Here is a 16582-nt window from a genome sequence, read left to right as displayed (position 1 = left end):
TCTCCCTCTCTGTCTCAAATAAATAAATAAATCTTTTTAAAAAATCACCCAAATCAAGTGTTTATTCCAGAGATCCAAGGAAGTGTTTAATATTTGCAAATCAATCGATTGATACATCTCATTAACAGGGGGAAGGATAAAAACCATGTAGTCATCTCAATAGATGGAGAAAAAGCATTTGACAAAATACAACATAATAAAGGCCATATATGAAAACCCACAGCTAACAGCATTCTCAGTGGGGAAAAAATAAAAGCTTTTCCCTTATGATCAGGAACAAGATGAGAAGGTCTATTCTCACCACTTTTATTCAATACAGCACTGGAAGACCTGGCTTCACAACTGGATAAGAAAAAGAAAGAAAAGACACCCAAATTGGTGAGGAAGAAGTAAAACTGTCACTTTTTTGCAGATGACATGATACTATATATGGAAAAACCTAAGGACTCCACCAAAAAACTATTAGAACTGATAAATGATTGCAGTAAAGTTACAGAATACAAAATTAATATGCAGAAATCTGTTACATTTCTATACACTAATAATGAAGTAACAAAAAGAGAAATCAAGAAAACAATTCCATTTACAATTGCACCAAAGGAACAGAATACCTAGGCATAAATTTAACCAAAGAGGTGAAAGACTTACATTCTGAAGATGGCATAAACAAATGAAAAAATACACCATACTCATGGATTTGAACAATATCATTAAATTGTCCATACTACCCAAGGAAGTCTCTAGATTCAGTGAAATCCCTATCAAAATACTAATAGCATTTTTCACAAAACTAGAACAAATAATCCCGAAATTTGTATGGAAGACTCAAATGGCCAAAGCAATCTTGAGAAAGAACAAAGTTTGAGGTATTGCAATCCCAGATTTTAAGATATACTACCAAGTCATAGTAATCAAAGCAGTATAGCACTGGCATAAAAACAGACACATAGATAAATAGAACAGAATGGCAATCCCAGAAATAAATCCATGCTTATAAGGTCAATTAATTTACATCGAAAGAGGCAAGAGTGTACAATGGCAAAAAGACAGTCTCTTCAATAAATGGTCTTGGGAAAACTGGACAGCTACATGCAAAGGAATAAAATTGGGCCACTTTCTTACACCATAAACAAAAATAAATTCATAATGGATTAAAGACGTAAATGTAAGACCTGCATCCATAAAACTCCTAAAAGAGAATAGGCAGTAATCTCTTGGATATTGGCCTTAGCAACATATTTACAGATCTTTCTCCTTAGGCAAGGGAAACAACAAAAATAAACTACTGGGACTATACTATAATAAAATGCTGTGAACACCAATGCAAATCAACAAAATGCAAAGGCAACCTACTGAATGGGAGAAGCTATTTGCAAATGATATATCTGTTAAGGGGGTAATACCCAAAACATATGAAGAACTTATACAGCTTACACCAAACAACCTCAAAACAACAACAAAATAACCCCATATAACCTGATTAAAAAATGGTCAGCATGTACTGAATGGAGCCCTGGGTGTTATACGCAAACAATGAATCATGGAACACTACATCAAAAACTAATGATGTACTGTATGGTGATTAACATAACATAATAAAATAAAATAAAAATTTAAAAAAATGGTCAGAGGACTTGAATAGACATTTTTCCAAAGAAGACCTACAGATGGCCAAGAGACACATGAAAAGATGTTCTACATCACTAATCATCAGGGAAATGCATATTACAACCAGAATGAAATATCACCTCACTCTAGTCACAACGACTAGAATCAAAAAGACAAGAAGTAAGAAGTATTGATGAGGATGTGGAGAAAAGGGAATCCTCATGCACTTGATTTTCCTTGGTAGGAATGTAAATTGGTGGAACCGCTGTGGAAAACAGTATGGCGTTTCCTCAAAAAATTAAAAATAGATATACCATATGATTCAGTAATTTTACTACTGAATATTTACCCAAAGAATATGAAAGCACTAATTCAAGAAGATATATGCACCTCTGTATTTATTGTAGCATTATTTACAATAGCCGAGATATGGAAGCAGCCTGTGTCCACCAATAGATGAATGGATAAAGAAGACGTGGTGTGTGTGTGTGTGTGTGTGTGTGTGTGTACACATACACATAATGGGATATTATTCAGTCATAAAAAGAATGAGATTTTGCTATTTGTGACAACATGGATGGACCTTCTGGGTATTAAGCCAAGTGAAATAAGTCAGACAGAAAAGGACAAATACCATATGATTTCACTTATACTGGGAATCTAAAAACCAAATCAAATAAACAAAAAACCAGAAACAGACTCATAAATACAGAAAACAAATTGGTGTTTGCCAGAGAGGATGTGGGTGGGAGAATGGGCAAAATATGTGAAGGCGATTAAGAGGTACAAACTTCCAGTTATGAAATAAATAAATCATGGAGATGAAAAGTACAGCATAGCTAACAGTCAATAATATTTTAATAACCTATTTATATGTTAGTAGATGGTGACTACATTTATTGTGGTGAGCATTAAATAAAGTATAGAATTGTCAAATCACTGTTGTTCACCTGAAACTAATTTAACATTGTATGTCAACTACACTTCAAAAACAAAAAAATTAAAATTAAAACAAAAAGTTTAATCAAACCTTCGTTTTAAATACTTACTGTTTGATCTGTCAGAGGAGGGAGAACAATTTGTTTTTCTATTTTGTTAAGAACTAGCTTCCATAACTCCTTCAAAACTCGCTTCAGGACTGTTTTCTCACAGATTTTTGCTGAGAGACTTAATCTGAAATAAAATAAGACATATAATCACTTATAAGCCCATATCAGGGTATCAGCTCATTTTATTGATCAGAAATTAATGTTTTTTAATACTGAGATTTAAATATATGAATAGGCCTTTATAATTTTCAAATGCTAAATTTCATTTATTGAACAAAATACATAATATTAAAGATATGTTTCAACACATATTTGACAGACATTCCTAGGGTAATTTGAGACAAAACAAATCTGCCAGTTTTGTAGTGGATGTGTCATTTCTGTTTTCAAAAGGTCTGAGTTGAAGAATTGACCTTGTTTTTATGGTCCGCTCATATACTTGGCATGCCAACAAACTCAGCTGAGCCTGGAAATGAATGAATAGGTATAAAATCCTTGACATGTTTGCAGCTCTGCATGGGATTTTTGCCAGCTGGAAAAAGAGTTTATAGTTTGTTTTATAGAGTGGGGAGATCTTGGTGAAGAAATTGAAACATAAGGAAATAAGATGTTTTATTTAGAGAGCCTATACATTTATAACATAACACGATTTCTAAGGGGATTTTTCTCAAAGCTACCTTGAAGACTCCCAGCCCTCTACTATTCATTTTAAATACATGGCATTTGAAAATTGGTTAATTGGTCTGTGGTCAACCAACCTAGATAATTCCATTTCCAAAATATAGGCTTTTCAGCTTGCCTTATACAGTTGGCTAACTCTGACAAATCCCTGTTTGTTCATTTAAAATGGACAACAGAGGACTGGGAGTCTTCAAGGTATAGCTGTCATACAGTTGATCAGATTTTCATGAAAACCATATCCAGCTGTTCAATCCCCACCCCCCAGAATGTCTGTCCCTCATTTCTATACCTCTCAGTCCTATCCACCTGGAAAGATCTAACCCAAATGGAATATCTGATGGTCTGAACAAGGAATTAATAACTTAACACCTTATTGTGTTCACTGGTATACCTTATTTTTCCTAACTTTTTGCCTCCCTGAGAACAGAATTAATATCTGACTTTTAATGGCTTTATGGTTACACATTTTTTATTAACCCTGAGAATTTCTGCAACTCTTCATGCCTCATGTCTCTTTCTAAAAATTTTAAGTCTTTCACAAAATTTTAAAGCTCATAGATTTTTTTGTATCATTATATACTGTCCCTTTCTACCAAGAATTAGAAAAAATTATATAGAAGATGATATAATGATGTATAATTATAAGCAGAAAATTAAATAAAAATAGAAATAAAAATAGAAATTAAAATAATTTAAATATGCTGAAAAAAGCGTCCGCTGACTTTATGCATTTGCCCCACTTTACAGATGGTGAAATGGATTCAAGGTCTCTCAGCTAGTAGTTGACAGTATTAGGATAACTTAGAACTTTCTGTATGTTCTACAATGTTTGGCTACAGTATATACAAAAATAAATAGTTTTGCTAATGATAAATGACATGTCTCCAAACTGCTGGCTGGAGGTCAAAAACCAGAAGGCATTCTTCCAGTAGGAGTTTTAAGAGAATCGGGACTGCTTTGTCCTGCTCTCCATTCACTATCACACTCATGACAAAATGGTGGTATGTTTATGTGATTTGATTCCATATTGGCCAGAGAAAAGAGCCATCTAATATGATAAAAACATCAAGGGCTTGTGTAGGAAATTAGATGGTAAAAGTCTACAATAAGAAACTAAAGAAGAAATGAAGAAGGCTTTCTGACTTTCTTCCCTTTCTTCTACATCACTTGCCTCCCTCCCTCCTGCTAAGCTATCTCCTAGATATTTCCCCATAAAGAACAGAAAATAAGACCTAATTTGTCTACCAAATATTAAAATTAAAGTGATAAGAACATTAGTCTTGCTTATGCAGTAAGACTACAAGGAAAGGCAAATGGAATTAAAATGTAAGTTATAGAATAGGTCCTCCCTACTAATTCTTTCTTTGTCTTTATCTTTAAAGAAAGCTATTGTGTCCTTATTTATCTTGGTCCCTTTGGTATTAATTAATTTGCTGCAACAATACTGAATGAGGTAACATATGCAAACTACCAGGTGTAACACTGGTCCCTTGGTAGGCTTTCAGAATTATTTTTTACTTTTCTACGTTCAGTTTGGTCCTAGGTATCACTATTTAAAAAATCATGTCTCTGGTTGTTTTACATCAATGGTTCCCAATTGTGGACACATCTTAAAATATAGGTGCCTTGATTCTACTGCAAACTTACAAAATTAGAACTACTAAGAGTAGGGACTTAGCAGAAGCCTTAAAAAAACAAGACTTTTTGGTTAAGAACCCTGTCTTAGTTGGTCACAAAGGCCTCCATTCCCACCACTATGAGACCATCATCACCATGGATTCAGGGACTTTGACTCACTTTGTCATCACTACTGTGGGCCTAGAATAAAGTTTGATAAAGACAGGTGCTCAGTAAATTACTGAAGGTTGAGTCAGGCAGTCTACTTGCCTCTGAGCTGAAGTAATTCTAGTCATATTTGTGCTATTCTCTTCTTTGGGTTTCTGACATGGAATCAGACATTCTGGATTCAACCCAGCCTTTCTGATGTTTTGATGCAAAACGGCATCTTATCTGAGGAGCATCAAATCCTACTGCTTTCCCTTCAGAACACCAAACTCCTTAGTTACCAATATTTATTCCCTCTCCATTTTTCCTTTCCTGCACAAAGTCATTCCTGCCTTTTTCCCATCTGGTAATGAACTAAAAGTCTTTTCCTTTTTAATGAATTAATATATTTCTGTAGAAACCTTTTTAAAGCTGTCTTTTTCCTTAAACCCATTATCAATCAAATTTAGGGTAATGGTTAAAGAGACACTGGGTAGAAAACTTACATTTTGTCCAAGAATTCCATGAGGGGTCTTAATACAATCTCTGCATCCATTGCTGTGCTGTTCTTATTAGATGCAGTATTTCCATTTGTTCTCATTTGGTTTAATTCAAAACTCATCTGTTTTATACATTCTTCAATGATAAGCTGGAAACTAAAAATAAGGAATATAAATTCTGAAATAAAAGCAAGCAGTTATGACTCCTTTGTCTGTATCTGTTTAATTCAACTCTGAGGAGTTTGGTTTGTTTCAAATGGTGTGAATTCCCTTGCTCATTAGTCTTCAAACTTCTTGTTCAGCTGCAAAAAAATTTTGTTGCGATGAAAGCTTACCCAGGACCCATATATGTAAAGCAGATAAAAGTAATGCTCTTCAGGTTGAATTAATTTGAGTGGGGGTTCATTTGGCTCCATCTCTCAGAGTAACAGCTCAGATGTTCCTCTGAGCATTGTTTGGAAAAATGACTGTTCCTGAAAGACTCTTGGCATGTAGGTACACCTTCTTCACTTGGCATCTGGGACTCCATACCCTCTTGGCTTTCCTTTAATCTCATTGACTATGCTCCTTTCTCAAGTACCTGCCCTCTAATAATTGGAGTAGGGGGGACAGACTTAGCAAATAAAAAGACAGGATACCCAGGTAATTTAAATTTCAGATAGCGAATTAATTTTTAGTACAAGTATGCCCCATGCAATATTTTGGACATATGTATACTAAATATATCCATTGTTTATTGATACTCAAATTTAATTGTGTATATCCTATATTTTACCTGGCAACTCTACATTGTAATCTTCTATGCTTGATCACTGGATCACTCCATTTCTCCATCAAATAGAGCTTTTTTGGCAATCGTTATCTAGTTTCATGGCTTTCACACCATCAATATACTGGTAATTCCAATACACATCAGCAGACCTGACTTCTAATGTGAGGTCCATGCCTCCGAAAACTTTCCACTTAGAAGTCTAATGAGTTTCTCTCATACCCAATATCCATTAGCAAATCTTTATAAAGTATCCTAAATCTTAGTGTTCTTAGAATTCTCTGAGGACACTCTTATTTCTTGGCCACTATTATGTTCCCTCCTCCATGAAATTTCTTTTTTTTTAAAAAGATTTTATTTATTTATTTGAGAGAGAGAGAATGAAAGATAGAGAGCACGAGAGGGAAGAGGGTCAGAGGGAGAAGCAGACTCCCTGCTGAGTAGGAAGCCCGATGTGGGACTCGATCCCGGGACTCCAGGATCATGAACTGAGCTGAAGGCAGTCGCTTAACCAACTGAGCCACCCAGGTGCCCTCCTCCATGAAATTTCTCATGGGTCTCTTGACTTCACTTATTTCAGGCATATGCCAAATGTGAGGTCCTTAGAGAAGTCTTTTTGAACACTCAACCTGAAATGACATTTCTATCACTCTCCATTCCCTTGCAGTTTTTTTCCTTAATTGCACTATTATTCTATATAGATAAAAATTATTCTATTTATTATTATTATTATTATTGACACACTGCATACTCTTTGTTTATTTCCTATTGCCCCAACTAGAATGTAAGTTTTATGAGAGCAGGGATTTTTTTTTTTTTTTTAGTGATATATATTCACACCATGGAACAAGATGCACAAAGAGGTTGCTCAAGAAAAAAGTGGTGGAATGTATCAAAGACTCTCCTCCTTCCACCCACTTTTATTACCTCACCACTCTAAGAATTTAAATAACTCTGTGAGGAGTAATTGTTAGTATTATTTTTCATCCTCTATATCCCTTACGAAAGTAACTGGCACAAAGTAAGACATTTAAATAATGGAGACTCATCATCACCACCATTCCTCTATTTTGTCTGTCAATTTCATGTTTTCAACAAGAAGAGTAATTATAACAGATATGCAGGCAGGCAAGAAAAAAAACATTTTTTTTTGGAATGGGGATAAGCGAAAGGTTGGAAAATGGTCCTGTCACTAGAATGGTGATGATCAGAAGAAAAGAGTCCATCTTAAAAAGTATTGCAATCAAGTCTGTGTCTTTCTTCTTCTTTCTCCACACACAAACGTTATGGGGTTCATATTATTTGAGAAGTATCCAACTGTACTAACTCCTAAAATTTTATATAGAGGTTTAGGAATTTTCACTATATAGTGCTTCCATTATTAATTAAGTAGAAAGAATATAAATATTTATCAATGCATGCATGCATTCTATAAATATTTAAAAAATACTATGTGCCTCTTTCAGACTCAGGTCCAAAGGAACCCAGATGTCTGAACATTTGGCTTTTATCTGGCTAGACCTGCCTTTGGACTTTTGTCAGGTAGTGGTTATGGAGGAAAGTAGTAGTGGACATGGTGGAGAAGGTGAGAAAGTTAAGTGATGAAGGTGGTGGTGTGTGTATTTAGTGAGGGTAGAGGTGGTAAATACTTGGGGCAATAGAAAAGAAAGGTACATAATGTTGGAAAATTTGCACTAGTTGATTACCACTGGGTCATCAGTGATCCTGCTGACTATAATAATACCTTCAAAATAGCTACTTTCTTTTGCACTGATTCTCAAATCATTGTATTAGGGTGGAGGATAGACTGAGCAGAAGGTATGACAGTCATGTTACTAAAATGTTCAAACGTGTTCTCCTACAATAGACCCATATGGTGAACTCCCACCAGAAGCCAGTTCTGTGTGAGATCAGGCATATGGAAGAAGGGTTATCAGTGTATCAGAGATAATGACATTTTTATCTTAGCATTAATCCAGAGTGAACCAACACCTTCATTTCACCTAAAATATTTTTGTCTCTATTAATTTTTGGTAAATTTGCCTCAAATATTTTTTTCTCTATCCATTTTTTGGTTGGAAAAGTCTTTAGTAATCAGCTTGAATAAAAGTGGTACCGGTTAATGATGATGGATTTTCTGAGCACTCATGAAGCCAAATACTAACAGGAGAATTCCTAGGAAAAGTTGCTGAATTCTTTACTTAACCCAGCTAGCCGCTGGTACCAAAGGCATCATTAAAAGAAATGTAGTAAACCAAAAGCCAAAGTCCACAGTGTAAGCACAAACCGAAGTGGCACAAGTTTTGAAAAATAAAAGAACATCTTTAAGATATCACTGAAATGGGGGAGCTTGGGTGGCTCAGTTGGTTAAGTGACTGCCTTTGGCTCAGGTCATGGTCCTGGAGTCCCGGGATCGAGTCCCACATCAGGCTCCCTGCTTGGCAGGGCGTCTGCATCTCCCTCTGACCCTCCCCCCTCTCGTGCTCTCTATCTCTCATTCTCTCTCTCTCAAATAAATAAAATCTTTAAAAAATAATAATAATAAAAAAGATATCACTGAAATGACATCACTTAGTTTCAGTCACAAGTGGGTTCCCTGAGAGCGCATCAAGAACCCACAAACCCAGGCTTCAGTTGTGTGGTTTGGCTCTGCACGGGCTCTACTGTGATGTGAAATCATCCTCCCAGCTCCATATACTAGAATTATTTAATTGTGCGTTTTAAGAACACCAGATAAAATAGATTTGGGACAATTAAATACACACTTAATTTTAAAGCTCTAAACTGCTAATTAAGACTCTAAAGAGGGTAGATTCAGACTAAAATGATCCAGTTTGACTTCACAGCACGGTCACCCTGATCATTATAGACTTCCCACCCACACCCTGTGTGTGTGTGATGTAGATCTGGTTGGTCGTGTGAGAAATAAATTCATACCAACAGATATATAATAATCATTCTTTTTATAAGGAAAGCATGACATGTGGGTTGTTTATCCCAATAATCCTAGCCCTAATTGCACAAAATATTAAATTCTTTCCTATATTTAAAAAAATAATGAAGTAATAGTACTGGGTAACCAGGAGTTTCAGTATCTCGGTTAAAATAGCTGGCTTCAAATGAACAAAATACTTCCAGCGCCCTTCTAAGAGCACTACTCCATATTTCATAACTGAAGTTTGCTCAAATTTTTTAAATCATAATTCATATTTCAGTCTTTGTAACCCGAATTCCACCTCCATCAAACAAAACAGAACAAAATTTTTAAAAAGTATTTATTCATAAGGATGACTTGGCTATTTACAGAAAGTAATTTGAATATACTTTTTTATTTCTCTTCTGATCACTATTCTGTTTAGTCATCTTATTTCCCGTGAGGTTCTGAACACCCCTTGCTCTCCCCGACACCTTTTTATTTTCCTTGACTTGGCTAAATAACCTCTATTTTTGCCTTCTCAGCTGAAGGCAACAGTCTTTTGCTAACCACATATTAATTAAAAACTCCAGTGAAGAGAGGTAAGCCTAAACTGGCTGACCAAAGGCCCCCGTCAACTAAGTGTCACTCAAGTAAGTCAGGGCCAATGAGCTCCAAAGTCTCTGGGACAATGTCTACATTTCCAACTCCAGGTAAACAGAACCTTCAAATTGCTTATTAATATCTAGGCCAAATAAGCAGAATCATCCAGGTCAGCTAACAACAGGCAGCAGACGCAGGGCAATCTCACCCTGCGCTCAATACAGCAAGGCTGTCTCTTGCTCAGCGCCTGTGAAGGTGGGCTGTATAAAGACGATGAACATACCCCTGATAATAAAGAGAAGGCCAATATGGGATTTTTCTTTACTTTGCATCATTGCTCTATTTAAAAAAATTATATGAGGCTTTTAGTGTCTTTTTCTTTTCAGTCTTTCTGATATAAAAAGTAGCATATCTAATCAATAAATGTTAATTAAGCATGTATCTTTCCAAAACCCAATAATAAGTGATGAGTGGGGTTCAAAGAGATAGCTAGCCTTCACCATTAGAGCAATTTTTATAGTGTCATTTGGGAACTGAACACAATAAGTCAACATTTATTGAACCAATATTTAAAGCAAATTCTGTATGTCGTTAATGAACCTCTTCGAAAATGTGTTTGCTTTTCTATTTTACCATTTTTTACGATGATATAATGGCCTTTTCCTATAGGACCAAAGTGAAATTTATCCAGGATGAATTGTTCTTTCTTTAGAGCCACACTATAGACAAAGTTAATTTTTTAAAAGTAAGAAAAAAAGTTGGCCAGTACTCTCCCATGGAGTAATTACATTATGATTCCTAAGCCCTAAAACCTAAAATCCTGACTTAATTAGGTTATGGGGTTGGATTCAGTTGTTTAGAAGTGCAACTACATTGATATAAGTGGCATAAATGCAGCTCAGTCTTCTTTTGTACGTAAAGGTTTTCTCCCTGCCTTTCTCCCTCCCTCCCTTCCTTCAACAGCCAACTGCTAAGCTCTAAACACTAGAATTTCAAATAGGAATGAGATATGTGGTTTCTGCCCTTAAGAAGTATACCAGGAAAGTCAGGGAGACAGGCAAGTAAACCAGAACTTAAAGCATAGTGTTGTACATGCTACCCAACCAAAGGATTACACAGAGTTCTGGGGAACATGTAGCAAGGCATCACGGTTAAATTGAGGGGTCATGAAAGATTGTTCAGATGAGATAATGCTTGGATTGATTCCTGAAGTCAAATGGGTTTAGCCAGTCAGAGGAGAGAAACAGCATTGAAGACATGATTACTATTAGCTGAAACCTAACCCAGTTGGCTAATAACTACTTAGGTCACTTACCTTTCACCATAAGTGATGCTGAGCTCATCCAGAACCCTGTTGAGTTTAACTTGAAGTTCTTTTAGAATAGTACTAGCTTCAGGATCTAGCTGCAGAGAGACCATAAACAGTATTACTCTGGAGTTCTAAGAAAACATGTTTTTGTTTCTCTTACAAGCATTTTGCTTGTTACAAGGCAAACTTCAAACAACAGAACATACATACCCTCTTTCCTTTCCTTTTTTTTAAATCTTTGAATTCAAGTGCAAAATTTAGGAAATCCTAAATATATATGAAATATATATATATATACTGATTGAAATGCATGGCATGCATACAAATAAGAGCTACACAGCAAAGCCTTTGTTGGTCACAGCAATGGGATGCAAGGCATGACAAGATAACCTCCGAAACACGGTCACTTCATAACTTTGAAAATATATCATGTTATACATTAGTGAATATACATGTTGCTTCAAAATGTATTTCAATCTTTAATATCCCTGTAAATACCTAGGTCCATTAAAAAATTAAAAAAACAGTAAGAAAAATTAATTTTTGAGTGTTCCATTGTAGCTTATTTGAAGATATTTTTATATTTGTCTAACTATGGCATTAAAAGAATAGGAAAAATAAATTATCTGAGTACTCCAATGTTTCCCTGAGGTGATAGGTCTGACTTCTCTTCCTCGATGCCACTTTGCAGCTCAGAGTTCAAGAGCCAATGTTTCTCATTTTATTTTCATTTTTCTTTAAGTATTCAAATATTTATAGTTTGAAGCTAAGCTATTGAGCAAATTTAGGGTCAAAAGAAAAAATAAATCAAGATAACTTATATTTGAAGCTTACTTTTCCAATGCAAACTTTAAAAGTCAACTATTCTTTTTACTTGGTTTTAGTTCTTAAAATAATAACTATTACAGAAAACCTATACTATACATAAACATAAACAAATATATCACTCTATTAACTGACAAAATTTTTTTTGTAATTAAAGTTCAGGACCAACACAAACTTTACTAGCACTTTAGAAACTTATTCTGTTCATTAAGTATGTTTTTTGCAAACTAATTGTCAAAAACGAATGACTTGTAATAGATGTATTGTCTCAAGTTGATAGGAATTCATATAAAACAATCTAGAATATTCTCTGAAATTTAAGTCATCCTTCCTTTGAATCTTTAGAAATTATTTTCCTGCCATTAATACCTATAATTCTTACACAAGCTGATCTACTATTGAAAAGTAGGAATAGGATTAAGCCAACTTTTGGGAGTAGAACAAATTAAAGGAGGACTTAGTGTAAACAGGAGAACCTAAGAAGGTCACTAAAAATACAGGACCCAATAGCAATTTAAACTCCTGAGAGCCAGCCCAGGACCAAATAATGTCACAGTACACACTGGTCATTAAGTACTGTAATCCTCCAAGAGTGTTTCCTAGTACTAAGAAACTCTTAGGAAGAAGTATTATTTATATATCTCAGCAAGCTGGATAGCTCTAGCTTGTATTAACTGGACTAAAAACACTTGAATGGAAATAAAAAACTGCATTTGGCATCTGACTATTGAATATATCAGACCAATCCTTTATGTCAATTTAGACTCAAATTCAGGTGGTTTCCGCATTGGTTAGTTTCTGCCGCCCTTCTATAGAGCTAATGTGATTCTTCTGGACTTTATCTTTTTTCTGTCCCTATCAACAGACAGGCTCACAGCTCTTACCCACAGACACACAAGCCACTATAACAAATATAAATTTCTCTAGGAGTTGAAAAATTGGAATATCCTTGAGTCTCATACTTTCTGAGAGTTCCATTAAGCTATAACTGGTTGTAAGGCAGTGATTCAGAAAGACAATTAGATAGTATGTACTTTAAAAAGACACTTACAGGCATTTAAACACAAATAGCCTAATAAACCATAACTCCTCAAACTTCAACCAAGAAAACATTTGTGGATTGCCTGTCCAATCCTAGGGAACCATGCAGGCTGAATGTTTATTATATTTTCTTGCCACTGACCTAATACCAATTTTAACCTGATTTCATTTGGATAAAATTGTTGGAGAATAGCAATGAGAGAGAAGCCCTTCCATCATTTTCTCCCCACTCTTTGGTAAGCCACTTGGGGTGACAGATGGTAGTTCCCCACCCACACACCTGCTACCTCCAAGGAAATGGCTATAAAAGTACAGTTTTCTTCAGGAAATGGGGTTGCTTCTTATTTAAAATGTGCATTTTGTTTTCATATTAGTTTGATATACATATTGATGGTTTTTTCACTTATAAGATAATGACTCTAAAGTCATATACAATGGTTAGATAGGTCAGTTGGATGAGATTATGCTATTTTCCCATAAATTATTTTAGTCCACCTTTGGTATTTTGTGAATGGAAATTTCTTATCAAATAATTGGCTGTTGCTTGAAAATCTGAAACTATCAAATCTATAGCAACTTAAATATTTGATGACAGTTTTTCACTTCCTGATAGAAGCTTAAGTTTCTAAGTAGGTATAGACAAACACCTAGGTCATGTAACCAGGCCAAAAAAAAAAAAAAAAAAGGAAAATTTTAGTTTCAGTTAAGTACTTAATGTTTATCTGATCCATATCATACCATTAAACCACTGAAACAGTAATTATGAGGCTAAATTACAGGTCTTTTGTAATAATAATTGTCATAAATATCATAATCATCTAGTTATAAAACAATCTCTTTAGGCAGCAAATTAACCAATTTTTAAGTTCTGCATTTCTTTATGTGCCCATATTGAAGAAGTTTTCCTTACTACTACAAACTTCCTAAAGTTTGTAAAAAATAATAACTTGGGCTTTCAGGCTTTATTGCCTAAATTACCAACAGCACGTTTTACAAATTATTGGCTACTTTGAAAAGGTAAAAGATTACCTGATTTTTCCCCCCAAGATTTAAAACTTAGGCTGGTTCTAACTGTAATATGTTATCAAACATCAAAATTAACTTGCATATTTGTATTGTTATTTAGTTATTAAAAACAAAAAAAGAAAACGAAACAAATCAGGCACCTGGGTGGCTCAGTTGGTTAAGTGACTGCCTTCGGCTCAGGTCATGATCCTGGAGTCCCAAGGATCGAGTCCCGCATTGGGCTCCCTGCTCAGCGAGAAGCCTGCTTCTCCCTCTAACCCTCCCCCCTCTCATGTACTCTCTCTCTCTCATTCTCACTCTCTCAAAATAAATAAATAAATCTTAAAAAAAAAGAAAGAAAAGAAACAAATCAAACATTCAAAAGTCACAGTTAATAAATTTATTCTAATTAGAAACTGAATTACCATGTGTACCTAAACGTGGCTGGCAAAAAATAAACAATAAATGGCTCCACATAAAGAGGAAAATTTAAGAATATGGAGTCAAAGCTGAATTTATGGGAAAGCTTTCAAAACAGATTTTATTCACACTCCATGAAGGGTTTTAGAATTCTAAAATCAAGGCTGGTAAAGTGTGGTTCTAATGATCAGAATGAACCATAGTCATACATAGGTACTATCTTGAGTTTTTACACCACTGAGAGATTTTACACCACTGAGCTGTGATAATATAAATGGGTTGTCTGGAAGACATAGCTAGCATGCAAGTTATCTTTTAAGTTATTTTTCCTTAAGGCCTACTTTTCCTTTTCCTTTAAAAGACAATTTACCTATCACCTCAATTCTCCCCCCTCCCCATGTTTCTGGCTCCACACAGTTAGGAGCTCTAACTTCTGCACTAACTGCTGTTTACTACAATGATCTATACAACTCTCTCTTTTAATTGTTCTCTTATTAATCTATCTCTTCCACTGAAATCTATTTTCCTTAGCTGTCCATCCTGGGTGTCTGTCCCCACATGCCTAGGCATTTACCAAATATTTGAGGAAGGAGGTGAGGGCAGAAAGAAGCAAGAAAATTTTCCCTCAAAGGAAATCCTGATATACAGAGTGCTCCTTCTTGGAGTGATAATTTGCATTGACTATGAATAGAATACTTTTGCATTTGAAATCTTTCATTACTTAGCAACCATATTTTCTGGAGTTACAAACTCAGTCCTGATTTCAAATTTTTGTCTCATTGTCAGACCTAGTCAGATTATGTCCTGATATTCATCTGGTTCCAAAAATACGGTTACCATACCCACTCTGCATGTTTCATTTGTTTGTTCATTTTTTACCAGCACGAATTCTTTCCCTATGTGAAGGGAGTACATGTTATTTCACCCTCTTAAAACAGCAATTATTAATCCAACCATCAAGCTCTTGCTGGAGATATAACGAGTCAGTTGGAGAGAAGCATTTAAACTCAACAGCTCAATACAAACTTGAAAAATAAAGGCTTTGTTGGAAGAAATGTTGTGTGAATTTGATTCCTCTTCTCCATTGCTCATTACTATCTCATTTCCTTTCTGTTGTTTATGGTTTACTAGACTATTTTTCCTCCTGTTCAGCACCTCAATGTTAGAGTTTCATTATTTGCTTAGCTAAAGAAGTACAGAGCAGGGGTGCCTGGGTGGCTCAGTCCGTTAAGCCACTGCCTTTGGCTCAGGTCATGATCTCAGGGTCCTGGGACTGAGCCCCACGTCGGGCTCCCTACACAGCAGGGAGTCTGCTTCTTCCTCTCCCTCTGCCCATCCTCCTGCTCTCTCTCTCTCTCAAATAAACAAAAAATCTAAAAAAAAAAAAGAAGTACAAAGCAGGGAAGATGATCACTCCCTGACCCTCATCTACACAGGGTCTAAAATTTGATCATTAGACTGATGGATTTCACACCCTGAAGATTTTTGCAGAAAAATCCTTCAATAAATGCAAATTTCATAACTCTTTCTATGAAAAAGAAAGTCTCATTTCTAAGAAATCACTGTTCAACTTGAGCTCTTGGTTGCTCCTTTTGGATTTTGTTCCACCAAAGATCCCCTTCTATCTTCCAACCCTCCATCATTATCTTTATTACCACATCCTATAAATGTGCTCAAACATTTTGTTAAAAAAAAATAGAACAAATTAAAGAATAAAACCCTGAATTATTTTATACTATCTTCTCATTGACATCTTTCTAATAATTTTTTTTCTTCTCTTGACCATCAAACTGTTCAGTCTCATTTCTTAAATATTTAGCAACACTAGTGTAGTTTCTGCTCTGGGTACAACACTGAAATGGTCACATATAGATCACCAGTGATCTCTTAATTGTGATCTCCAGTGACTTTTATTCAACGCACTCATGCTGTGTTCACTTTTGGTTTCTCAAGCTCTTTACTCCTTGCTTCTCTGGAAACTACCTTCTCCTAGCTCTATTTTTCTGCCTATCATTTGTCTATCTCTGACTTCCCTTCCTTTATATAATCCTGAGACATCAATATTTTTTCCCTTCTTCATCTACTTTTTTTTCA

The 16582-nt window shown here is 35.2% G+C and overlaps 1 protein-coding gene across 3 annotated transcripts in view; it reads right to left on the bottom strand.

Moving 5' to 3' along the window:
• The window catches only part of UNC13C (unc-13 homolog C), a 601702-nt gene that overhangs the window by 79910 nt on the left and 505210 nt on the right, over positions 1-16582 (bottom strand). For all 3 annotated transcript variants that reach the window (XM_028100275.2, XM_088025127.1, XM_028100274.2), the window contains 3 exons: positions 11204-11292; positions 5609-5758; positions 2658-2781 (listed from right to left, as the gene is read on the bottom strand). In XM_028100275.2, coding sequence (XP_027956076.2) covers positions 2658-2781; positions 5609-5758; positions 11204-11292 — 363 coding nt within the window. The remainder of the gene's footprint in view (positions 1-2657; positions 2782-5608; positions 5759-11203; positions 11293-16582) is intronic.

Source organism: Eumetopias jubatus, unplaced genomic scaffold (assembly GCF_037043125.1).
Source record: "Eumetopias jubatus isolate StellerSeaLion01/CBP00866 unplaced genomic scaffold, mEumJub1_p1.0 scaffold_7, whole genome shotgun sequence".
Taxonomy (NCBI): Eukaryota; Metazoa; Chordata; class Mammalia; order Carnivora; family Otariidae; genus Eumetopias; species Eumetopias jubatus.
Note: the sequence above shows the minus strand (reverse complement) of the source record. Positions and strands in the feature narration are given on the sequence as shown.